The 26,229-nt window shown below is 37.5% G+C and overlaps 2 protein-coding genes and 1 long non-coding RNA gene across 4 annotated transcripts in view; 2 read left to right on the top strand and 1 right to left on the bottom strand.

Annotated features, from left to right (window-relative positions):
- Positions 1-399: 399 nt before the first annotated feature.
- LOC121262130 (serine/threonine-protein kinase ZRK1-like) lies at positions 400-24,669 on the top strand. The gene is made up of 4 exons (XM_041164545.1): positions 400-419; positions 939-990; positions 12,048-12,284; positions 24,136-24,669. The coding sequence occupies exons 1-4, from the start codon at positions 400-402 to the stop codon at positions 24,667-24,669; spliced, it is 843 nt and encodes a 280-aa protein (XP_041020479.1).
- Positions 3,685-26,229, top strand: part of LOC121262739 (disease resistance RPP13-like protein 4) — a 29,847-nt gene continuing 7,302 nt past the window's right edge. The window contains exons 1-4 of one of the 2 annotated variants that reach the window (XM_041165332.1): positions 3,685-4,193; positions 4,286-4,361; positions 5,586-8,065; positions 9,488-9,606. In XM_041165332.1, coding sequence (XP_041021266.1) covers positions 5,594-8,065; positions 9,488-9,577 — 2,562 coding nt within the window. In that variant the 5' untranslated portion in view covers positions 3,685-4,193; positions 4,286-4,361; positions 5,586-5,593 and the 3' untranslated portion in view covers positions 9,578-9,606. Of the gene's footprint in view, positions 4,194-4,285; positions 4,362-5,585; positions 8,066-9,487; positions 10,282-26,229 lie in introns of those variants that run through there. The other variant, XM_041165331.1, reaches the window with a different exon arrangement.
- On the bottom strand, positions 19,192-23,828 carry LOC121262743. The gene is made up of 3 exons (XR_005940162.1): positions 23,697-23,828; positions 23,531-23,666; positions 19,192-19,220 (listed from the first exon to the last, which is right to left on the bottom strand). It is a non-coding gene; the product is annotated as an uncharacterized LOC121262743 (long non-coding RNA).

Below are 26,229 nucleotides of genomic sequence, written 5' to 3'. Positions count from 1 at the left end.
TATTAATTTAAAATATTATTATTATTTTGAGATTTGAAAAAATTGAATTGTTTATTTTATTTTGTGTGGTAATTTGGAAAAATTGTAATGATGAGATGAGAGGTTTTTAAAGTTTTAGATTTTAATTTTGAAAGCAAAGCCTAGGACTGTATTTGAATGTTGAGTTGAGTTGAGTTAAGAGTTGAAAGCTGAATAAAATATTGTTAGAATATTATTTTTTAATATTATTATTATTTTAGAATTTAGAAAAGTTGAATTATTTATTATATTTTGTGTTAAAATTTAAAAAAGTTGTAATGATGAGATGAGATGAGCTTGAAATAAAAACTCATCGTAATTCTAAATTTTCACGAAACTCTGCTCCAAATTATTGGAATGGGATTTTTACATGTTTAGGAAATGAGTGGAGCTATTATGCTGTCCAACTCTTACCACTAAGCCCAGTGGTTTTTTTTTTCATATTTTTTTAATACATTTAAATATTTCTTAAAAATAAAAAAATATATCAATACACTTAAAATCACTTCCTTAATTATTAAGTAAAAAAAATTTTTTTTTGACTAGTAATCAAATAGAGCGGTGAAAGTGAGGAGACAAAGTAGTTTTATTCTTAGAAAATAAAAAAGTTTTACGGTATCATTTTTCCGAATGTTATTGATAAGAGTTACCTCTCTGTAGGGAAAGATAACTAAAAAAGAGTACAAGATTTTTCAGCCAAATTTAGATCATCAACCCATTCATCTAAAGAGCACATTTTCTTTTGTGATTATTATCCATCCGGTTTCTTTTTCCTTTTCTTTTTAAGTAAAAAATACATTAATTCAAAAAAATAAATAAAAAGTAAGTAAAAAATACATAGCATAAGACTCCAATCTGCGTTTTAATTCAGCACAAGACTGTTAATAATACATACGTGCTTCCAACTTCTTTTGTTAAAGCTGCTATCGTAAAATAAGTGAATCCTGCTTTCCAAGATTCCTGTCCAGAAAAGTACAATGGCATTCCACTGTAACCCCGTTAATATAAAAAGGTCACAACTTTAAAATAAATAAATAGATAAATAACACCCCAGACCACATCCAAAGCAGCTTCAGATTCGACAATGCAAGTCATAACAATGGATATTATTACAGCTTATGCAGATTTAGGTTACGTTTAGACGTTGAGTTGAGTTAAATTGAATTGAGTTGATAAAATATTATTAGAATATTATTTTTTAATATTATTATTATTTTAAAATTTAAAAAAGTTAAATTATTTATTATATTTTATATTGAGATTTAAAAAAGTTGTAATGATGAGTTGAGATAAGTTTATATTCCAAACGAAGAAGATAAAAAATGCTAAGCGTCCCGCTCCCAGCTTGGGAGCTATCGCTTCTATTGTTTTTGTTTTTTGTTTTGTTTATTTTTGTTTTTACTTTATGATTAAGGAAATATTTTTTATTAATATTGTAATTTTTTTAAAAAATATATATTTAAAAGTGTTAAAAAATATATGTAAAAAAAAGCAAAAATAAAAACACATGAAAATAACTAGCAGAAACAAGAAAAATGATATTCTCACTACTGAATTTTACAACTTGATGTTACTGTTGAAATTTTTTATTTTATTTTTTAATTCTTCTTTTTACTTAGTGATTAAGAAAATATTTTTTAATAATATTCTGATTTTTTTATTTTGAAAAAATATTTAATAGTATAAAAAAAATACATGTAAAAAAAAGACAACAAAAAGAAAAAGAATAATTATATCTAACGATTGCTCCCGGTAGCTGGAAGCGGTGGACGTAGCACTACCCCTTAAAGATTGGAAGGTGAAAAAAATACATGAGATTGATGTATGAATAACTTAGCGCAATGGACAACATCCAAACTCAAATTTGAAAGCATCCTCTCATTTCAATCTCGCAATGCCTCCTGGCCTTTCATAGTGGAAATGACCCTCCCTCTTTATTTGTATAATTATCATCAGACTCTGTATTAGCTTCTATTTCAGCAATGAAATTTGCCTACAAGAAAAAAAAATATATCAACATATGAAATCATTAATCCATTATCCAAAGGATTAAATGTAAACTACCATTTTTTACATAAGACTGAGGGAAAACCACAGCATAGTGCGGTTTCAAAAATCAAAATGCATGTGGAGCTACGGTTGGTAAGTTCAAAACACCCCTTTTTTTTTTATCTCTGTTTTTCAATCTCTTTCTTATCTCCCAAAATACTCCTTAAATAGGGTTTTTTTTCCTTAAATTTTGTTATTTATAGTTATATTTGTTGATGTTACACATTAAATGATAAATATAAAAAAATGTCATTGAAATTTTATTATGGTTGACAATGGCCATGAGAGTACAACACCACCCATTTCTTCTCTTTTATCTCAGCTTAGGTGAAACTTTTAGTGCATAAATGACAACCACCTCTCCTCATTATAGAAAAGATATACTATATGTAAGTCAATCGTATAATACACCACTTATTAAGGAACTCGTTATATTAATAACAAGATTCATTTAGAACAATACTATTTTGCTCATTCAACTTGTCTCCTCATTTTGACACATCACGTATTTTAATTTTTTTTCTTTACTTAATAGTTAAGGAAGTGACTATTAGTGTATTGATATTTTTTTAATATTTTTTAAAAATATTTTAAAATGAATAAAAAAATTAAAAAAAAATAAAAAGACCAATTTGATTTAGCGGTCTCATGGAGCGGTGCTACTCACTCTTTTATTTAAGCTTCGGTATGGTTTGTTTCTCAATAAAAAAAATAGCATATGAGTAATGTTTATATACAAGTTTAAGACGTACAAACCTTGCGTAGTTTTTTTTTTTTTTTTCGTCCGCAAATAACCTTACATTGAAAGAAAAACCATTACAACTGTCCATTACAAAGCCAAGCAAGAAAATGAAATATATACAGACTACATAGAGGATTAAGATGGAGGATTTTTGCCACTATATAAGTCTAATAGGCTTTGAGGGATCTTCATTAAAGAGATTTCCCAACTATTTTATTGGAATGGATCTATTGCGCAATAAAATGTACGGATCGATTTTGAGAACGATATATTTTATCTGCTTCTCAGACTTCAAAGTCACTAAACAGATATCTTGATTATAGTTCACAATGGCCTTGAGAGTACAACACCACCCAAATTTTCTCTTTTATCTCATCTAACAAATTACTGAAATGAGTCCCTACAATGATAATTTTAAATTTTTTTATTAATATAATAAATCCCTTTTATAAAATGATGTCCTGAATTATAAACCATACAAAACTTCAAAACTAATTACAGATATTTGTATTCGCAATCCATCTCAACTCATTTCAATTCATCTTAACTCATCTCATTATTATTTATTATTATTCATCAACTTTAATTCACAAATCTAACTACTATTTACAACACATCTCACTATTATTTACAATTCATTTCAACTCATCTTTAAATCTAAACGACAATAATTTTAGATTTAGAAATACTCTCAATTTATTTCATCTTATCTTATTTCATCATTATAATTTTTTCAAATATTTATATAAAATATAATAAATAATTTAATTTTTTTAAATTTTAAAATAAAAATAATATTAAAAAATAATATTTTATTTAATTTATCTAAAATCATATCACCTCAACGTACAAACCGACACTTCTTTCTAGTTAGGCAAGCTGGACAAGTTCACAAGGGAGTCTACGTTCTTCTAGAGGATGCTGTGTTTCCGGGGAAAGACTTTTGGACTGGGTCGGTCACCGGAGCAGGAAGGTAAGGGGAAGGAACCGCGGAGTTGGAAGGAAGATTCCATGATGCTGTCTTTGTATTTCTCTCAGTACGCGTGGGCCTGTCTTGCATAGGCTTGTAGTTGACCTATGGAGTTACGCCATTACATTACCATAGTGACCTCGAGTTCTTCGAATCCCAAACTGAAAGTCTCATGCTTAAGACTGTTTCCAATAATATACAAGGATGGGTATGTAATTTCAGGTCTGAAACGTTGAAAACTTGCAACGGGGTGAGCTTTATTCATTGCGGAACATCAGCCATTCCTCTTACATGTAAGTTTGCTTTAGTTCTTCCCTTTCAACAAAATTGGGAGTTCCAAAACCCCAACCTCTTGATAAGAAAAAGGAAAGCCTGTCGACGATTTGTTTGATCTTTCTCCTACAAGGTTCAGCTGTGAGTATCATTATGATTTGAAGTTTAGATTGGTTGATTTGCAATAGTATGTGTTGTTATTGATCCTGATTACATGGTGTCAATTATTGCAGGCCAAAGTCACTTGGTCTCTGTTTCGAAAGTTACTGAGCATCATTGTAGAATCTATACATTGAACACGATCCAACTGTGAGTAGCCTGACCGAGATTTCTAATTTCTGTTCTTCTTATTAGTCGTTTTTCAATTAAATGTTAAATTCTAAACGAACTGGTCTCACGAAGATAAACTTGAGTCTTTAACTTGTTTTTTACGAGGTTTTGTTGCAATTATATATGCGAGTTCCTGAGTTAGAGACCTTATGCTTACATAGTCGCAAGAGTTACAACTCTTGTCTAGTCTTGTTAGAATCTTGGCTTCTGGATGGGTTGGTAATCTGTTGGGAGGGATTCTTAATTGTGCATCGGTTTGATTGAGGGAAACAACAGGGAAGAGTGTCTAAGGGAAACTAGTTCACAAAGAACATGAGATCTCACAAAATACCAGAACCTATAAACAATTGAAAAGAGGGCAAACGTATGGCAGAACAGACAAACTAATAATGTTAAAGTAGACAAAGGAGTGGTCAAAGTTGTTGTCGTTGTCTAGCTTGAGAAAGTTATTTCGAGGGCTTGACGGAGCAGATTTTATCTGTGACCATTCCTTAATAGTATAACTTCCTAGCCAAGTATGGTACATATCATCTGTTTACCAAGCTAGCTTCTTAGTGATTCCTGTTTTCCCTGATTCTTGTACTGACAGTATAAAGGGCAAACGTATCTTGAAAACCTGATTTTAATGGTTAGCCGAGTTATAAGAATATGCTCTGGAATCGCACTTGGATGCCATATCAGATTCGCCATTTAACTGTGGGCAATGAGTTTTAGACGATGTTGGAATCGAAATGGGAAGCTTTGGGTTCTGCTTAAGTTTTCAATTTTGGTTGTGACTTTGGGTTGTTTCATATGGAACTGGATGTTTAAAGTTTTAGCAGATTGTTTTTGAAAGAAAGATTTTTCCTTTTGTTAGATTTTGGGCTTGCCATGTTTTGTTACCGAATTTCCAAATTTCTCGACTCTAATTGCCATAAGGAAGGTTTTGTATGACTATGTCAGTTGCTTTGAGAAAACCGTGAGTACATAGGGTTGTATTTTTATTCCTCCAGAAGGGTTCTCTCTTGAAGTTATATTGCTTTGCAAGTTCATGAGTAATTGGAGCATTGATGTTTTCCCGAATGAAAACTTTTGAAGAGAGAAAAACTGATTGTTTGAGTATTGAATGGATGTGCCCCATTCTTTACTGGTTCCTGCTATAGGAGTTATGTTAAATGACGGACACGGTTTTCTTATTATTTTTTCTTTTAAATTTTTTTCCAGGAAAAGACATGGTGGATGCAGTAGTACAAGTTTTCTTGGAAAAACTGCTTAAAGCTCTTTCAGAAGAGAGCCGCATTTTGAGCGAGTTCAGGGATCAATTTGAAAAATTACAGAGTGAGCTGGTATTAATGCAAAGCTTCCTCAAAGATGTTGTGAGGCAAAAGAGTAAGAAAGAAACTGTTCGAACGATCATGGACACTCTGCGAGAGCTGGTTTTCGAAGCAGAAGACATACTAGCAGATTGCCAACTACTGTCAAGGGATAAGGACCTCTTCTCCACTGGATGGCTAATGTGCATCTATCCCACAAAGCTTCCATGGCAGTATCAGACTGGAAAGCGGCTCAAAGAAATCCATGAGAAAATAATAACCATTAAACAAGACATTGGAACTTATCTTGGTGTCCCCATTTTAAACCAACCGGAGCCCGTGTATGGTTGCAATGACTTGTCACAGAACTGGAGCTCTCCTGTATATGATCATACGCAAGTGGTAGGATTGGAAGATGACAAGAGGAAAATAAAGGATTGGCTGTTTGGAGCAGATGATGGGATATTGGGAATTGGAGTTGTTGGCATGGGTGGACTGGGGAAGACCACCGTTGCACAGGAAGTTTTCAATGATAGAGAAATAGAGGGACGATTTGAAAGAAGAATGTGGGTTTCTGTTTCTCAAACTTTTACTGAAGAACAAATTATGAGAAGCATGTTAAGGAACTTGGGAGATGCAAGTGTGGGAGATGATCGAACCGAATTGCTGAGGAAAATACACCAGTATCTCCTAGGGAAGAGGTATTTGATTGTAATGGATGATGTGTGGGGCCAGAACTTTGCTTGGTGGTACAGAATTTCTGAAGGATTGCCTAAAGGAAATGGAAGCAGTGTCATTATTACTTCCAGAAATGAGGAAGTTGTACAAAAGATGGGAGTGCGGGAAGAAAGAATCCACCGGCCTAAATTCCTATCCAAGGCTAATAGCTGGTTACTGTTTAGGAAGATTGCATTTGCTGCACGAGGGGGTGAGTGTCCTCAGCTCGAGGATATTGGGAAGGAGATTGTAGATAAGTGCAAGGGTCTTCCTTTGGCAATTAAGGTAGTTGGAGGAATGATGCTTTATAAATCACCCCGATATCATGAATGGAAGCGTATTTTGGACCATTTCCGTGACGAATTAAAAGAAAATGATGATTCTGAGAGAGGCTTGATGGCCTCACTTCAATTGAGCTATGACGAGCTCCCACCTAACCTGAAGTCATGCTTCCTTTGTTTCTCACTTTTCCCAGAGGACTGTGTCATAAGCAAAGAGCAGTTGGTCTATTGGTGGATTGGAGAAGGTTTTGTTCCACTGAGAAGTAGCAGGTCGACAACTGAAGCTGGAGAAGATTGTTTCTCAGGGTTAACAAATCGATGTTTGATAGAGGTTGTGGATAAGACATATAATGGAACGATTTCTACTTGTGCAATTCATGATATGGTTCGTGATTTGATCCTAAAAATCTCAGATGATGATGCATTCTTTAGAAAAGATGGCATTAGTTGTCGTCATTTAGGGATCAAAAGTGATTTGGATCCAAAGCTGCTTATTGCTAATCGAAAGTTGCGGGCATTGTTGTCCACAACCAAGACTGGGGAAGTGAACAAGATTGCCTCAAGAACTGCCAAAGCACTTTGTCAATCTCGGTACTTACGGGTACTGGATGTTTCCAAATCAATCTTTGAAACACCTCTCTCAGGTATTCTAAATCATATTTGCTCCCTTCAGCACTTAACTTACCTCAGCTTGAGCAACACTCATCCACTGGTTCAATTGCCATCTTCACTTGAGAAGCTTAGCAACCTTCAAATTATGGACATGAGTTATTGTCAAAATCTGAAAACGCTTCCATCTTACATTGTGACTTTTAAGAAGCTCAAGATCTTAGATGTCAGCCATTGCGGTTCACTTGAATGCTTGCCTAAAGGCTTGGGAAGGCTTTCGAACCTTGAAGTGTTGTTGGGTTTTAGACCTGCCAGATCAGACCAGTTGGAAGGTTGTCGGATTGGTGAGCTAATAAACCTGACTAAACTCAGGTCATTGGTATTACAAATTACTCGAGCTGATGAGATTGGAGATAATGAGGTCAATGCATTGGTGAATCTCCAAGAACTGCAATATTTGTCAATGAGTTGTTTTGACAGTAACAGTGATGGCAACGACCTCATTACCAAGGTTGACAAACTCTTTCCCCCACAGCAACTCCATGAGTTGTGTCTCCAATATTACCCCGGAAAGATAAGTCCCCAGTGGTTGAACCCCATATCACTTCCTATGCTAAACTTTCTCTCAATCTCCTCTGGAGATATTGCAGAGTTTCATGAGAGCTTTTGGGGGGATGATAATATTTTCTGGAAAATAGAGGCCTTGATGTTCGAATCTCTCTCGGATCTGGGAGTGGAGTGGTCGCAGCTGCAACAATTTATGCCATCATTAAGAGTTGTCAATATAAGTTGGTGTCCAGAGTTAGAGTCATTCCCAATTCAAGATTTTGGGTATAGAGGCAGCGTCTGGAAGAAGGAATAGTACATGAGCTAAAGCTGAAGAAAAAAAAACCTTATTCCGAAAGTAAATTTAATTTTTTTCTATTGATTATTTTGCTTGTAACATTAGTGCCACTAATTACATGTAAAAAGGGACTGCATATAGGTTTTACATTAAAACCTTTTCATGTATTCTCTTATAAGTCTCATAGAAATTTTGGACACTGTTCCAAGGAAGGAAAGCAAATAGACATATTTCTATAACGCTGACAATTGGTTCGATATAATGGTATTTAATGTGTGAATTTTTTGGAATAATTTTGGTTGAGGGGTAGTGATACTATACCTACAACTCTTTTACAATTCTTATATAACTCATTTTACTGCACTAAAAATTAATTTTATTAATTATTGTCTATACATATAAAATTATAAAACTAGCTGTAAATGAGTTTAAAATTTTATTATTGTTAAATTGTAATATTGGTATTTCTCAGTATGATTATGTTTTTATTGTTTTTATTGTTGGAATTGTAATTTTAGACATATGCTCATATTTTTTATTGTATGATTTGTAATATTGGTTTTATTATATTTTAAAATTTGAAAAATATATATATATATTTTTTAAGACTTTTTCTTTACCCTCCATTGTCTAAATCTTTCATATGAGATGCACCCGAATTCAGTGAAATCAACTCTGTCTAACTTGACATTTGGAAATGTATTAAGCTTGTTGGACCCGAATTCAGTAAAATGAACTCTCTTGTTTATAATTTTCTCTTTCATCTGCATATTTTGATTTATTTCGTGCGTTGTGCATTTTATGATTGGTTTGCGTGATTTTTTTGGTTTATTTAACACAATTATTTTGACAAACAACGTTCTCAAAAATCTTGATCCGTTGATCCATCGTTGAATAACACTCTTTTTTAGGCGTTCCACTGAATTAATTCAAGCATTGGCTATAATTTTATCAACATTTTAGCAGTGATCGGAGACCATCATGACTGTTCTGCCTCCCTGTAAATTATGCTAGAAATAATATCAAATCAAGTCAAATTCTTAATAATTCTTAATTTGATATTATCTCTAACAAAGTAGGCCATTCTATTTCCCTAGTAGAATGTAGAGTTGATTGGGAATTACCCAATTTTCCACTGATTTATAACTCTATTTTGGTCCCCAAGTGGACTGAGTAGTAATTTAGAAGATGGTAAATGATGGGTTTGCTGGTTATAGTAGAATACTTTCCTCTTGAGCTGGAAAGGTATGTTGTTTAAGTAACTGATTCAAATCCATAATGCTAGATTGCTTCTGTTTCCTAGCCAATTCGCATGGTATGCTGATTTCATTGTTCTTAATGTGTGCTTATATAATATCACAGGAATTCCTTGCTCAAGAGAAGACACAGGCATCAAGTTCTTTCAACCAGGAGGTCTTTATTGATGAGTTGATGGATTTAAGTATGGTGTGATTCTTCCCTCCATCATATTAATGCACTTGCTGGAAAATTTCCATGCGATAGATTTGCAGCTCTCAAGGTTAGAATTTCGATGTTTTTCTAAAATTTTCTGGATGTGCTTTGATATATGGAGTAGTTTGGGGAAGCTTTCTGTAACTGGTAACCATTTATGATTGGATTTATCTGAAAAGAAAGAAGCTGATAAACTAGAAGAATTAAAAAGGCAAAGGAATGGAGAATACAAGGAGATTACTAGTAGATTTCTTGGGTGAAGTTACCGGTAGAAAAGAACTGATTTGTCATTTCTATTGCTGCAAAACTCATTTATCCTAATCATACATTCTCTCTCATTTAGTTTAATCTCATACTCTCTCTCTCTCTGCCCTAATTGATACACAAACATGCGTGCACTTAATGTTTGAGTTGCAAAGTTTGTGTATTCATATCAAATGAATTACTACATAGGATAGCATTTGAAGTCCCTTGTGTCAAGGGAAATTGATACAAAAAACCAAAATGCGCTCTTCGATACATTACTTAGTAGCACCTCCAGTGTCTCTGTGATGGAATCGTCTTTTCCTCCCAGATCATGAAAACCAGTCAGCCTATCGACAACAACTCCTTTCCTTAAATTAAACATTGTCATACGGTTACTTTGATGAAAAGGATTGAACATATCTGAAGGCCATACAAGCACTGTGAACCTTAGGATAACCGTTGAGATATCGTCGTCTAGGCTAACCTCCAGGAAAATAACACTATTTGTTCATCCCTATTGTTTTACAGGTATATAAAAAGAATTTCAGAATCTTACAGAACTCTATTTGTAAAAATTCCAACTCCTTTTGAACTCTCCTAACTTCTAAAACCCCTAATGTCATGCCTCTCTCATATCTAAAATGTGGGAATCCAGCATTCGGAAGACAACAGATATGCCCTCACATGAGCTAATATCACACATGGTAGAAGTCTTGAATGCTTGCAATGAAGAAGGGTGCGTTCTGCATTCCATTTTAAGTATTGTATCTAAGTTTCCACCTTGGCTTCTTAATCAGGTCAAACCAAGATGCAAAACCTCCAAGCTCATGCTCATGCTCTTGAATCTCAATTCAGTCAATTTTGATGGCAGACATTCCCTCTCCCTAGGATACATTGTCTTTAGTTTCATCGGGGGCAGGAAGAAATATTGACCGGTGCAATTAGACTTGTATGTATCAAGTGAAATGATTTGCAGTGACTAGAAAAATCCAAAAATGGTATCATTAATTCATAACTGAAGACAACAAAGAAACTTAGATTTTTAGCGAGTGAAAAAGAATCATGGGATAGACCTCTCAATTCGTCTGAGTTCTTTGGTAACATCAACCATGGTTTGTCTTTTGATTGGATCCTCCACAATGCAACTGAAGGCAAGGTCCATTGCAGCTTGCAATTGCTGTTCCACACCAACTCTTCCTTCACCTGCCAGGATTTCAGGATCCAAAATCGTATTTATAGGAGAATTTCTAGGCTCGTTTGTTTTCAGAGATGAGATGAGATGAGATGTTTTCTGAAAACAAACGAGGCCTAAATTGGCTTAGTACGTTCAGTTTAGGACCTATTCACCATGAATTAAGGCAATGCTTTCCGGTCAAAAGCTCCAAGAGAGAGACAGACAGAGTGTATGAATCAGTTCTTTACTACCGGTAACTTCACCCAAGAAATCCACCAGTAATCTCCGGCCTGTATTATCCATTCCCTTGTTTTTTTAATTCTTCTAGTTTCTCAGCTTCTTTCTTTCAGATAGATAGATAAATCCAATCATAAATGGTTACCAGTTACAGAAAGCTTCCCCAAACTCAATATATCAAAGCACATCCGGGAAATTTTAGAAAATCATCAAAATTCTAACCTTGAGAGCTGCAAATCTATAGCACGCAATCTTTCCAGCTCATAATCCGATAATGTGTTTGGATATGGTACATCAAAATTTAAATTTCTTTTTATTGTACGGTAAATATGCTTTTTATTTATTTATTTAATTGTCTATATAGAATTATTACTTCACATATTATAAAGAGTAAAATAATGTCTATTTGTAAATCTCTTGAACATGTATAAATGGTGCAGATACTAGCAAGACAATTTGATGGCCTTCTCATGATAAGTAATATCTCAACTTCCCGTAAAAAAGTTAAATCTATCTCAATCTATTTTATACATTCAAACACATATTTCAATTTATTTGCATTTAAACACATTTTAATGGGATATATAAAACACTACTGTTTACAGATTAACCGATCATGTGAAATCATCTTAACATCTAAAGGCAGCCTTAATGTGTGTTGACCAGCTGAATTTGCGAGCCGCCCACTGATTAGTTTCTACGAAATTTCCCCCTACTGTGGGCAACAGTCTTCCCGCTTACCAAGAAACCACTCTCTATTACCAAGGGACGGTAGCGAGACTTGATTAGTTATGAATGTTGGGAAAACTGAAGGAGAGAGAGAGAGCATTTATAGAGAATGGAAGCAGGGTACTTGAGAAGCTGGTTTCCACTTGTAATGGCAAGCCTATTCCCATCCGCACCTTCTCATTTGCAGAGTTGAGCAACGCCACAAATAACTTTGATCCTCAACTTGTTATACGTGAAGAGTGGCCTTATCAATGGTATAAAGGTTATCTTGAAGGCCGAACCATTTCCATTAAGAAAGCGATATATGACCGTGCAAAGGAGGTGTTGTTCACTTATTTAGCATTTCTGCAAAGGTGAGTGCTCACAAGAATGTTCTAAAGCTCGTTGGTTGCTGCCTCGAGACTCCGATTGTCATTTTAGTGTATGAATTTGCTGGGAAGGGGACCCTGGAGGATCTTATTGTTGCCTATATAGAGCCCCTAACATGGGAGAGTAGGCTAAAGATGGCAAGAGAGAGTGCTCATGCAATTTCATATCTCCACACTGCATTCTCTAGACCCATCATCCATACCGATATTGGACTGGATAATATCTTCATAGACTGCCATGGTATTCCAAAACTAACTGGTTTTTCAAATTCTTTCATAATCCTTGAGGGTGAAACTCATGTCAAGGATGATTATGATAAATGGGAATGTCTGAGGACTACGAGAACCCGATGCCCCAACGATAGGGAGATGAGGTGCATGACAGAGAAAACTGATGTCTATTGTTGGGGAAATCAACACAGTGGAAGGGATAAAAGCGGTAATAAAAGAGTACACTCTACGCACTCAGTGACACCAAGAATTTAACGTGGTTCGGCAATTGCCTACATCCACAGAAAAGAGCTTCACTATTAAATAGTGGTACACAAGAAAATATTACAGAGGAGGAGGATCACACTCCACTCAACTCAACTCTCTTATTTTCTCTCAGAGCTCTCCAGGCTCTATCTCTTTTCTCTTTTTGGGTGTGTCTGAAGCTCTCGCATGAAGCTTCAATTTATAAGCGAATGTATATCGCATTACCGTATGAATGCATTTAATATGCATTCAATAGACAGTTGGGCGCTGGGCGCTGAAAGTTGAGAAGCAAGTAGTCATTGTTGACTACTTGCTTGGGGCAGGGACTTCAACAATTCTCCCCCTCCATGCCCATTTACCTAGATGCTATCCATCCCAGCTATGTCTCTGCATAGCTCAAGCTTCTCATTTGTAACCACCTTCGTCAGAATGTCCACTAGATTCTCTTTCGTATGGATCTTCACAAGCTTCAATAGCTGTTGTTCCATCGCTTCGCGTATCCAATGACAGCGAATATCAATATGCTTGGTGCGGGAGTGGTACATTGAATTCTTGCTCAAATCTAGAGCACTTTGACTATCATAATGTACCGTGTAGTCTTCTTGACTAACCCCTAGTTCTTGGAGAAAACGCTTCATCCACAACATTTCTTTCCCAGCTTCTGCTGCGGCAATGTTCTCTGCCTCAGTTGTAGATAAAGCAACACACTTTTGCAATTTAGACTGCCAAGAGACAGCTCCTCCTGCAAAAGTGAAGAGAAATCCCGAAGTAGATTTCCTGCTATCTAGATCTCCTGCCATATCTGAATCTGTATAGCCTTCCAAAACTGGTTTAGCTCCCCCAAAACACAAGCACATCTTCGATGTACCTTTTAGGTACCTGAGAATCCACTTGACTGCTTCCCAATAATCCTTTCCTGGATTTGAAAGGAATCTGCTCACCATGCCTACAGCATGAGCAATATCTGGTCTGGTACAAACCATTGCATACATCAGACTTCCTACTGCTGAAGAGTAGGGGATTACTTCCATTTATTCAATCTCTTTCTTTGAAGAAGGACACGAGTTCTTGCTCAACTTGAAGTGGTTAGCAAGTGGAGTATTGACTGGCTTAGCATCTCCCATGTTGAAACGTCTGATGACCTGTTCAACATATTTTTGTTGTGATAGCCACACCCTTTTGACTTTCCTATCACGAACAATCTTCATGCCCAAAAGTTGCTGTGATATGACTTGGATAGTTCATTCTTTAGTTTGTTAATCTTGGACCTATCCTCACCAACGATTAACATATCATCAACATAAAGAAGGAGTATGACAAACTTGTCATCCTGGAACCTTCGAACATAGACACACTGATCTGCAACAAGTCTCTTGTAACCATGACTCATCATGAATGAGTTGAACTTCTTGTACCATTGCCTCGGCGCTTGCTTGAGGCCATAGAGACTCTTCTTTAGCTTGCAGACGAAGTGATCTTTCCCTGGAGCTTCAAACCCTTCTGGTTGCTCCATATAGATTTCCTCCTCCAAATCTCCATGGAGAAAGGCTGTCTTCACATCCATCTGTTCTAGTTCCAAATTCAAGCTGGCTACCAATCCGAGTATGACTTGGATTGACATCATTTTCACTACCGGGGAAAATATCTCATCAAAGTCGATTCCTTTATTCTGTTGGAATCCTTTGACAACCAATTTGGCCTTGTGCTTTATCAGCTTTCCTTGGCCATCTTTCTTCAGCTTGAACACCCATTTGCTCTTTAGGGCTTTCTTTCCTTCAGGAAGTTTCACCAACTCATAGGTCTGATTTTTCTACAAAGAACTCATCTCTTCTTGCATTGCCTGCACCCATAGGCTTCTATCAGCATGAGTTTGAACTTCCTGGAAGCTCTCCGGCTCCCCCTCATCAGTAAGCAGAATATAGTCTGATTCCGGATATCTCATCGACGGAATCAGTAGGCGGCCTCTTGCCGATCTTCTTGGTTGAGTTTCATTAACCAAATGAGGTTCATCACCATCTAACCCTTGTGGTGGTACACCACCAGCTGCTGGTGGAGAGGGTTCTTACTCCCCCTGCTCGACACCCTGAGCTTCTTCTTCTGCTTCTGGATCTCGATCCTGCATATCCTCATTATCTGTGGCGAACTGTAATGGTGCAGGATGTGTATAGGAACTAAGCTCTACTGACATCGAGGAAGCTTCAGTTCCTATATGCTGGTTTTCATGGAACACAACGTCCCTACTTCTGACAATTCTCTTTGTCACTGGATCCCATAATTTGTATCCGAATTCTTCATCTCCATATCCAACAAAGATACATGGAGTTGACTTGACATCGAGCTTGTCTCAGCTCCTTGGATACGTGTGCAAAGGCTTTGTACCCAAACACTCTCAGGTGAGAGTAAGAGACATCTTTTCCAGACCAAACCTTCTTAGGAACTTCAAATTCCAGTGGTGCGGAAGGTGATCTGTTGATCAGGTAACAGGCAGCACGAACAGCTTCATCCCAGAATGGCTTTGGTAACTTAGCCATACTGAGCATGCATCTTGTTCTTTTAATGATGGTCCGATTCATTCTTTCGGCTACACCATTGTGCTGAGGGGTATATGGGACCGTCTTCTCATGTCGAATACTGCGATCAGTGCAGTATGCAGCGAACTTTTTGGAAACATATTCTCCTCCATTGTCCGTTCGCAGGCACTTCAACTTCTTTCCCGTCTCTCTTTCCACTAGGGTGTGGAAATTCTTGAAGTGCTCGAAGACCTGATCTTTTGACTTCAAAACATATACCCAGACCTTTGGTGAAGCATCATCAATGAATGTCACGAAATATCTGTTTCCTCCCAATGACTCTTCTTCCATGGGACCACATACATCAGAGTGTACTAGACTCAACAACTCTGATCTTCTCTTCGTAGAGGAATTGAACGAGACTCTGCGTTGTTTGCCAAACAAACAGTACTCACAAGGGTTTAACGCTATTCTTTTGGCAACCTTGATGAGTGCCTTATTCGCAAGCGTATCCAACCCTTTCTCACCCATGTGTCCGAGTCTCTTGTGCCACAGATTCGGTGATGCCTCGTCTTCCGCTGCATTGAGGCTATCAGTATCAATCTTCACATGGGTCTTGTACAACGTACCGCAAATATGTCCTCGGGCGACAACCATGGCACCTTGTGACAGCTTCCAAATGCCATTGCTGAAGTAGCTGTCATAGCCCTGTCAATCAAGGGTTGTTCCCGAAATCAGGTTGAGCCGAAGGTCAGGAATGTGTCGAACATCTTTCAACACCATGGTACAACCAACGTTGGTTTTTATCTACACTTCGCCAACTCCCACGATCTTCGAGGAACTGGCGTTTCCCATCCTTACCGTACCAAAGTCTCCTGCTTTGTACGTAGTGAAAAATTCACTATAGGAAGTGGCATGGTATGATGCTGCTGTGTCTACCACCCACTCAACATCATGGCTTGCAACGTGCAGACACGTCTCGTCACTGGTGGAGAGTATTGCCACATCTCCCGAAAGAGTGACAAGGGTTTCACCATCTTCTTTCTTCAACTTACTGCTTTGACCTTGCTCCCTTAAAAACTTGCGGCAGTTTTTCCTTATGTGGCCTTCTTTGCCACAATGGTAACATTTCATGTTACCCGTCTGCTGGTTCCTGCTACTGCTGGACCTTCCACGTGGTTGAGACTTCCATCTGTTTCTGCCTCCACTTCTCCCTCTATCATCACCTCGAGGCCTTTCTCTACTCTTGGTGACAAGGACATGAGTTTGATTCATGCTTGTCTTTTTCGTCTGGCCTCCTCATTAAACAGGGCATCCTTAACCATCGTCATGGTAAGTTTGCCATCTGGAGTAGAGTTACTGAGAGAGACCACCAGCGTCTCCCAAGTATCTGGTAACGAACTGAGAAGTAGCAGGGCTTGTTCTTCATCGCCAAGATTTAGGTTGACGGATCCGAGCTGGTTAACTAGGTTTTGAAACTCACTAGTGTGCTCGGCAACAGAGGTGTCGCTCTTCAACTTCAAGTTAACAAGCCGTCTCATCAAGAGGGCCTTGTTTCGAGCAGTCTTAGCTTGATACATATCCTCCAACTTTTTCTAGAGGCTATATGCATCTGTCTCCTGGGCCACGTGGTGAAAAACACTATGGTCAATCCATTGTCTGATCTAACCGATAGTCTTCTTGTGCATCTTTCTCCACACTTGATCCGTAACTTCATCTGGCTTCTTCCCTTTATCTTTCAAAGGGTCAGACAGATCTTTACAGTTCAATAGATCCTCCATCCTAGGCCTCCAAAGACTGTAGTTTGAGGCAGTCAGCTTTATTATGGCGCCTGATGCTGAATCCTCCATGAATTTAAACTGATTCTAAATATAAAATGCAAGTACAGGATCTTTAAAGTGGAATATCACAAAACGGACAGCACCGTTGTGTCCGGAATGCTTGATTTTGTTGGAAACGAGTCTTGTTTCGTCAAAATCGGACTCAGATAGCACAATGAATGAGCAAAAGAACCAAAACAGGAACACTGTCGCGTGTGCAGCACGTGGCGCGACTAATAGCGTGTAGGTGTGTGTTCTTCACGAGCAGAAACCTCACTGGTGCGCGTGGAACGCGTGGGCGCGTGTAACTCACGCGCTTCTGGAGTCAATAGAGACGTCAGGCGCTTGAACTTCACGCGCAAGGGCCTCTCTGCAGCGCGTGCGGCGCGTGCTGAGGGTGGGGGTAACGCGCTCGTGCCTCTCCTGGGCGCGTGCGGCGCGTGTCGAGAGTGGGTATCACTCTCCGTTCTTCAGATGGAGCGTGGAGGAGCGTGCGGCGTCCGTCTGGCCTCTGGTTTTCACCACTTTTCTTGTCTCAATGAGACGAACACAGTGGTATGCTCAAATTTGAAAACTAAGCTACACACTAAAAATGAGTTTTCTGGAAAAAAAAACTCTTTCCAACAATCGCTCTGATACCACTTGTTGGGGAAATCAACACAGCGGAAGGGATAAAAGCGGTAATAAAAGAGTACACTCTACGTACTCAGTGACACTAAGAATTTAACGTGGTTCGACAACTGCTTACATCCACAAAAAAGAGCTTCACTATTAAATAGTGGTACACAAGAAAATATTACAGAGGAGGAGGATCACACTCCACTCAACTCACCTCTCTTCTTTTCTTTCAGAGCTCTCCAGGCTCTCTCTCTCTTCTCTTCTTGAGTGTGTCTGAAGCTCTCGCATGAAGTTTCAATTTATAAGCGAATGTATATCGCATTACCGTATGAATGCATTTAATATGCATTCAATAGACAGTTGGGCGCTGGGCGCTACGCGCTGAAGGTTGAGAAGCAAGTAGTCATTGTTGACTGCTTGCTTGGGGCAGGGACTTCAACATCTATTGCTACGGTTGGACTCTCTTGCAAATTTTAACTGGAGGCTGTAATCCTAGTTGGACTCCAGCATATTATCGAAATGATGAGGCACCAATTGGATTTAGAAATTGTGATTATATATACAATGGACGATCCTGTAATTCTTGCAGGGGAATTAGGTGGAGCTGGAGTTGAACAGCAATTCCAAGCTGCGCTGGACATTGCTTGCAGATGCATGGAGAAGGATCGAATGGAAAGACCAATCATGGTTGATGTTACCAAAGAACTCAGACGAATCGAAAAGTCTATCCCGTAATTCTTTCTCTTGCGTAAAAACCTATGTTTCTTTGTTGTCATCATCGTTTTTTTGTGGAGTTTTGTTGTTCAGTGAATGACTATGCTTCACCTGGTCCATATTAGTTTCCTTGGTAACCGTCCATGTTCTTGTACTTTCAATTTTTTTAATGAGGTATCAAATGAATTTAGGCTAGCTATTTTCCAATTGTGTTTGTAGCCTTTTTCCAATAAAACCATCATTGCATTGAGAGATAAGTTGAGATAATTTTAAATGAGTTGAATAAAATATTATTAGAATATTATTTTTAATATTATTATTATTTTAGGATTTAAAAAAGTTGAATTATTTATTATATCTTATATAAAAATTTGATAAAATTATAATGATGAGATGAGTTAACGTGGAAATATGATCCCACACTTGCATCCCGCGTGGAAAAATAATATAAAAAATCATAGATCATTCCAAAATTTGAAAAAAGTTAGAATGAAACAAAATCTTAAAAAATAGATTTCGAAAAAGAATTAATCTTAAATCAGGGAGTTTACACCTCCAATTAAAATTTGACAGCTCAACCTTTTGTGGATGAATAAAATGCAACTCGTCCACATTGATCAGACCAAAACTTTATAAACTAGTTACAGTGTTCTTCTAGAGTGGCAGGGTTTTGATCGATCAATTTGGCTATTTCAATGCTGTGTGATTGAGATAGTGGAAAGACAAGGTCATGGCCATGTGACGCACTAACTATAGAAAATCTAGTATATTTTAAAGTTTTTTCTTTTAATTTTATATTTAAATTATTAATGGCCATGGAATACAACTTGACTATTTGAATGCCGTGTGATTGAGGGAACCAATTCATAGTGACCTGCCGCATAGAAAACAGATTGCTGTTGACCAGCTGCATTTGCAATCCTCCAAGCTACAATAATGAGGAAGGCTCCCTTACTTTCCACGAAATGTCCCTCAACTTTCATGGGCAAGAGAAATAATTCGTGACAGAGAGAACTTGTTAAGACTATGCAGGTCAGCGTTCAAGCCATGCAGAGTCGGACAGAGAGAACTTGCTACGAATATACAGAAGAAAGAGGGAGAGGGAGAGAGCATTATAGAGAATGGAAGTAGGGCAGTTGAGAAGCTTGTTGCCATCCATAAATTCTCCTATGAAGAGTTGAGAACGGCAACAAATGACTTTGATCCTCACCTCATTATTCATAGAAACAGGTGGTATAAAGGGTATAAAGGTAATCTCAAAGACCGAATTACATTCATTAACGGGCGAGTACACTCCCTTGAGTGAACCGACCCTCGCCCCTAACAATTAAAGCCCCGTTTGAATGTTGAGATAAGTTGAGTTCTTTATGAATAATAATGAATTGAGATAATGGAGTGAGTGTTGTGAACCCCACCTAAGATAAGTTTAGATGTGTTTTGATGTTAATATGAGTTTAGATATATTTATAAAAAGTTAAAAAAGGTTGTGGGTCCAGCATGTAAAGAGGTGTTGAGTTGAAAAAGTTATAGGTTCCATGTGTAAAGAGATTTTGAGTTGAGATGAGTTTAACAATTTGAGAGTTGGATGGTTGAATGTTAGACTCAGGTTAAAAGTAGATTGAACTGAGTTGATCTCAGTTCAGTCCAAATTCCAAACGAGGTCTAAAGTGTCCTTCCTTGGCAAGCTAAAGCAAAAGATTTTCATGTACAAGCTACAACGTGCACAAGAAAACATCGGCTCTACAACGAATATTAAAATGAAGGTAAGAAAAGAAGCATCAAAATTCAAACCAGTTTGGATTCACAACCTATCTCAACTTATCTCACTATTATTCATCAACTTTAACTCACAAATCTCATTACTATTCACAACCCATCTCACTACTATTTATAACTCATCTCAACTTATTTTCGAATACAAATGAGGCGTCTAGAGGCAAAATTTTGCCCAAGTCAGTACGAAAAATAATTTAGTCAAAATACAAAAAACTAACTTCAAGGATTCTGGGGTGAAGGAGGAAAGATATCAGGAATCACATCCCAATCCAATGAATCAATAAAATGAAAGACAGTGCGGTTGGGTTTAATTGAATCCAGATCCAATGATTGACTATTTGCACTGAGATTCCTCAAAAGTTAGCGCCTTAGCCTCTGCATGTCGTATTTGTAACCTAGGCCCTATACTCGGTTGCGGACTTCACTAGCCGCTGCAAGCTGGGGGGATGGGAAAATCATCTCCTCTCGATAAGCCTTCAACTCCACCTCCAGCTCAGTCACCTTCAACCACGGCCGCAAGCTGGACTGATTCATGCTAAAAACATAGTAACTGGTGCATAAAATGGGACCGGACCCGGTAAAACTGGATGTACCGGTTTAAGGGGATAATCGGTGCGTAATCGATTTTTGAAAATACAAAACCGGTACATACCAATTCGATCCTAAATTTTGTCTAAAATCGGACCGGACCGGATCGGTTACATCTCTAACTACAAACATCTAAGTTTATGTTTCCCTAGATTCATTTGCTCCCATGCCGTTTCTTTCCACATTTTTTTTTTACGATATCTAAGTTTATGTTTCAGTCATTAAACCAACTTAGGTAGAAAACATAAACATATAATAGAGATCAAAACAACAACAAACTAGTTAAAACTCGTTTTGTTGAGAAGAGGACTTTTAGAGCAACTCTAGGGCTTGGAATGGTTACACTAATCATGACCCAGTTTACTTTATTTATTTATTTGAGATTATACAAAAGTGAATTTATAAATTAATGTGACTTGATGTAGTACGTTAGATTGTAAAGTTAGTTTAGTAAATCTAACGGATTACATAAAGTTATGTCAGTTTATGAATTTACTTTTATGTAATCTCTTTGTATCTGTAACAGTTCTCTATTTATTTTTACAATGGTATGATTTTGACCAATTTGACTATTTGAATATTGTGTATTTTTCTTCTAATAATGCTGAAGTCACCGATGAATTCTGAGAGAGTTTACTGATTTGTTTGTTTTTTTTTTTTTTTAACTTACTGATTAAGTAAGTATTTTTAAATAATGTTGTGATTTCTTTAAAAAATAAAAATTTAAGATGATTAAAAAATACATTAAAAAGAAAAAGAAAAATGGCCGGTGGACAGTGTCGGACCCACTGTCGGTTGTCCACCCTTTTTCTTCGTGGAAACTTGGTGGAAAAAAACACAAAATCTGACAGACATATTCCAACCCAGATGGTAGGATATCCTGCCGACCTACTCATGATCACTTTAAAGTGTGTTGACCAGCTGAATTTGCGTGTTGCTCACTTGTTACTTTCCACGAAATTTCCCTGTAAATTTCACTTTTGTTTTAAATATTTTTTAAATCGTCTTTAAATATTTTTATGGCAATGGCATTTATATTGCAGATTGGTCCACAGAGAGACAACTTAAATTTGTTAAGAATGTCGAGAAAAGAGAGAGAGAGCGAAAGAGAGAGAGCATTTATAGAGAATGGAAGCAGGGTACTTGAGAAGCTGGTTTCCACTTGTAATGGCAAGCCTATTCCCATCCGTACCTTCTCCTTTGCAGAGTTGAGCAACGCCACAAATAACTTTCATCCTCAACATTTTATACAAGAAGTGTGGCCTTATCAATGGTACAGAGGTTATCTTGAAGGCCGAACTATTTCCATTAAGATAGCGATATTTGAACGTGCAAAGGAGGAGATGTTCACTGATTTAGCATTTTCTGCAAAGGTGAGTGCTCACAAGAATGTTCTAAAGCTCGTTGGTTGCTGCCTCGAGACTCCGATTGTCATTTTAGTGTATGAATTTGCTGGGAAGGGGACCCTGGAGGATCTTATTAAGCCCCTGACGTGGGAGAGTAGGCTAAAGATGGCAAGAGAGAGTGCTCATGCAATTTCATATCTCCACACAGCATTCTCTAGACCCATCATCCATACCGATATTGGACTACATAATATCTTCATAGACTGCCATGGGGTTCCAAAACTAACTGGTTTTTCAAATTCTTTAATAATCCCTGAGGGTGAAACTCATGTCATGGATGATGATGATGAATGCAGAATTCAGATGACTAGGAAAAGCCAATGCCCAAACTATAGGAAGACGGGGTGCGTGACAGAGAAAACAGATGTCTATTGCTTCGGTTTGACTCTCTTGCAAATTTTAACTGGAGAGAGTCATCGTTATTGGAGGCCAAGATTTAAAAGTTGTGCTATAAATACAATGGTGGGTCCTGTAATCCTGGCAGGGGAATTAAGAGGAGCTGGAGTGGAACAACAATTCCAAGCTGTGCGGAACCTTGCTTGGAGGTGCATGGAGGAGGACCCAATGCAAAGACCAACCATGGTTGATGTTAGCAAAGAACTAAGACGAATCGAAAAGTCTAACCCGTAATTATTTCGAAGTTCCGTAAAAACCTATGTTGTCATCATCGTTTTTTATGGAGTTTTGTTGTTCTGTGAATGACTATGCTTCACCCGGTCCATAAAAGTTTCCTAGGTAACCGTCCATGTCCTTGTACTATCTTATGTCATCTCATTTATTATAATTTTTTTAAATTTTTAAAGAAAATAAAATAAATAATTTAATTTTTTTAAATTTCAAAATAAAAATAATATTAAAAAAATATATTTTAATAATATTTTATTTAATTTTTAATTTTTATCTCAACTCATTTTATCTGTAAAAATAAAGGAAACATTTTACCAATATATAAAACCTTCCCTTGGATTTCAGTTGAATAATTTAGTTGAATAATTTAATGGGAATATGATCCACACATGGCATCCCTCAGCATGGAAAAATAAAATCATAAATCATTCCAGAATTTGGAAAAAAAAAAAAAACAAAATCTTAAAAAATAGATTTTGAAAAAGAATTATCTTAAATCAGGGAGTTTACACCTCCAATTAAAAATTGTAGCTCAACTTTCTGTGGTTGAATAAAATGCAACTCGCCCAGTGTTCTTCAAGAGTGGCAGGGTTTTGATCAATTTGGCTATTTCAATGCTGTGTGATTGGAGATAGTAGAAAGGCAAGGTTATGGTCATGTGACGTGCTAACTATAGAAAATCTGGTCTGTTATAAAGGTTTTTTTTTTTTTTTATTTATATTTAAATTATTCATGACCATGGGATTCAACTTGGCTATTTGAATGCCGTGTGATTGAGGGAACCAATTCGTAGAATGACCTGCCGCAAAGAAACCAGATTGCCGTTGACCAGCTGCATTAGCAATCCTCTGAGCTACAATAATGAGGAAGGCTCCCCCCTTACTTTCCACGAAATGTCCCTCAACTTTCATGGGCGAGAGAAATAACTCGTGACAGAGAGAACTTGTTAAGAATATGCAGGGCTGCGTTCAAGCCATTCAGACTAGGGACAGGGAGAACTTGTTAAGAATATGCAGAAGAAAGAGGGAGAGGGGAAGAGAGAGAGAGCATTTACACAGAATGGAAGCAGGGTACTTGAGACGCTTGTTGCCACTTCTAATGGCAAGCCTATCCCCATCCATAACTTCTCCTATGAAGAGTTGAGAACGGCAACAAATGACTTTGATCCTCAATTCATTATTCATAGAAACAGGTGGTATAAAGGGTATAAAGGTTATCTCAAAGATCGAATTGCATTCATTAAGAAGCCGACATGTGACTTTGCAGAAGAGGTGTTCACTGATTTAGCAATTTCTGCAAAGGTGAGTGCTCACAAGAAAGTTCTAAAGCTCGTTGGTTGCTGCCTCGAGACTAAAGTTGTCATTTTAGTGTATGAATTTGCTGGGAAGGGAACCCTGAGGGATCGATTTATAGTCTCTGATGAACCCATGACGAGGCAAAGTAGGTTAAAGATGGCAAGGGAGATTGCTCATGCAACTTCATATCTCCATACAGCATTCTCTAGACCCATCATCCATACAAATATCAATCTCGACACTGTCTTTGTAGACCAAAATGATATTCCAAAGCTAACTGGTTTCTCTTTTTCTTTAATAATACCTGAGGGTGAAATTCATGTAAATGATAATTGGAAGCGTGGGATGACTACTCTATTCCAAAGCCCCAACTATTTTGCTATGGGCTGCATAACTGAGAAAACTGATGTCTCTTGCTTCGGTTGGCTGGAGTCTCGAGGCAGCAACCAACGAGCTTTAGAACATTCTTGTGAGCACTCACCTTTGCAGAAATTACTAGATCAGTGAATATCTCCTCCTTTACATGGACATATGTCGCTTTCTTAGTGGAAATAGTTCGGCCTTCAAGATAACCTTTATACCATTGATAAGCCCACAGCTCGTTGTGTATAACAAGTTGAGGATGAAAGTTATTTGTGGCGTTGCTCAACTCTGCAAAGGAGAAGGTACGGATGGGAATAGGATTGCCATTACAAGTGGAAACCAGCTTCTCAAGTACCCTGCTTCCATTCTCTATAAATGCTCTCTCTCTCTCTCTCTCTCTCTCTCTCTCTCCCTTTGTTTTCTTAACATTCTTAATAACTTATGTCTGTGTAACACACACACACCGCCATTGATGGTGAAGGAAGAGGAGGACGGCGCACGGGGGAGAAGATGAGAAGAAGGAACCCTAGCCTGAAGGCAACTAACGAAGGAAACTGAAGTGATCGAAGTGGGAAGTACTTTGATGTTCTAGAAGGAAAAGCACACGGTCGCGGGTTGGGCTTGGGAATCTTGAGTTGGCCTCAGTTGTTTATTTTGATTGTTGGTCAAGGTGTAATGGGTTGTAGCCCTTAGTCTTTATTTAGTCCGTAACTATTAGTCTTTATTTCGCATTTACTTGCCAGTAGAGTTTGTTTGTAAAGCCTAGTAATGTCCCCTTTATTTTCGTGTACCTGGAACATGTTGAGGTATCTGAAAGTTTAATAAAAAAAAATCCTATTTTCTCATCTATATTCTCTGGAGGTGCCTACCCTCGGAGGAGGCATTTCATCTGGTTACTGTTTCATTTCTTTCACTATTTTCAGTGGTGTTACAAGTAGTATCTAGAGACACTTTCCTTGTTTTCTCAAAAATTACAAAATAATGGCTGAAGGCACAAGAATGAACCAGTTACAAGATGGTTTAAATGCTTAAAAAAAAAAAAAAAAAACAAATGAAGTGCTGGAAATAGAGGTAACAACTATCAAGAGGCAACTTGATGCTGTTGCACAGCAGCTCACAGTTTTAACCTCAGAGCTTCAGAAACGTAACAGCAATGGAGAATCCTCTTCAAACGTTCACCACAGAGAGGATGGTAGGCCACAACAGCAGCAGCAAGGAGAAATCCATACCTGCACCATCAGGCTTGATTTTCTTGTCTTCCATGGTGAATATCCTGCAGGTTAGATTTATAAGGTGAATAAGTTTTTTACTTTTCATAACACAATGCCCCAACATCCTTTAAGGCTGACATCCTTCCACATGGAGGGTAAAGTCCTCACTTGGTTCCAAGATTTAGAAGAACCTGGACACCTTATTGACTAGGACTCTTTTGTTAAAGCCTTATTAGTAAGATTAGGCCAAGTGCTTATGATGATCCAATGGAAGCACTCACTAAGTTAAGACAAAGTAGCATTGTTGAAGAATATAAGGTCAGCTTTGAGACCTTGTCTAATCGGCTTAAGGGATTGTTTGATACCTACAAGCTTAGCTATTTCCTAAGTGGCCTTCGGGATGACATCCGTTTACTTGTTCGAATGTTTAATCCTCAAAACTTAACCTCAGCCCATAGTTTGGCCAAAATGCAAGAGGAGACCATTAACTTAA

Source organism: Juglans microcarpa x Juglans regia, chromosome 4S (genome assembly GCF_004785595.1).
Source record: "Juglans microcarpa x Juglans regia isolate MS1-56 chromosome 4S, Jm3101_v1.0, whole genome shotgun sequence".
In the NCBI taxonomy this organism is placed as follows: domain Eukaryota; kingdom Viridiplantae; phylum Streptophyta; class Magnoliopsida; order Fagales; family Juglandaceae; genus Juglans; species Juglans microcarpa x Juglans regia.
The sequence above is the reverse complement of the archived record's forward strand: the minus strand, read 5'-3'. Positions and strand labels throughout refer to the sequence as shown.

Excerpts from the sequence above, each read along its gene's own strand:
- LOC121262130 (XM_041164545.1), top strand. The coding sequence starts at position 400 with ATGAGTGGAGCTATTATGCT. Across the intron at positions 991-12,047 it reads CAAGATTCCTGTCCAGAAAA|GAGAGAGAGAGAGCATTTAT; the intron begins GTACAATGGCAT and ends GGAAAACTGAAG. Across the intron at positions 12,285-24,135 it reads TATATGACCGTGCAAAGGAG|GAGGTGTTCACTGATTTAGC; the intron begins GTGTTGTTCACT and ends GACTTTGCAGAA.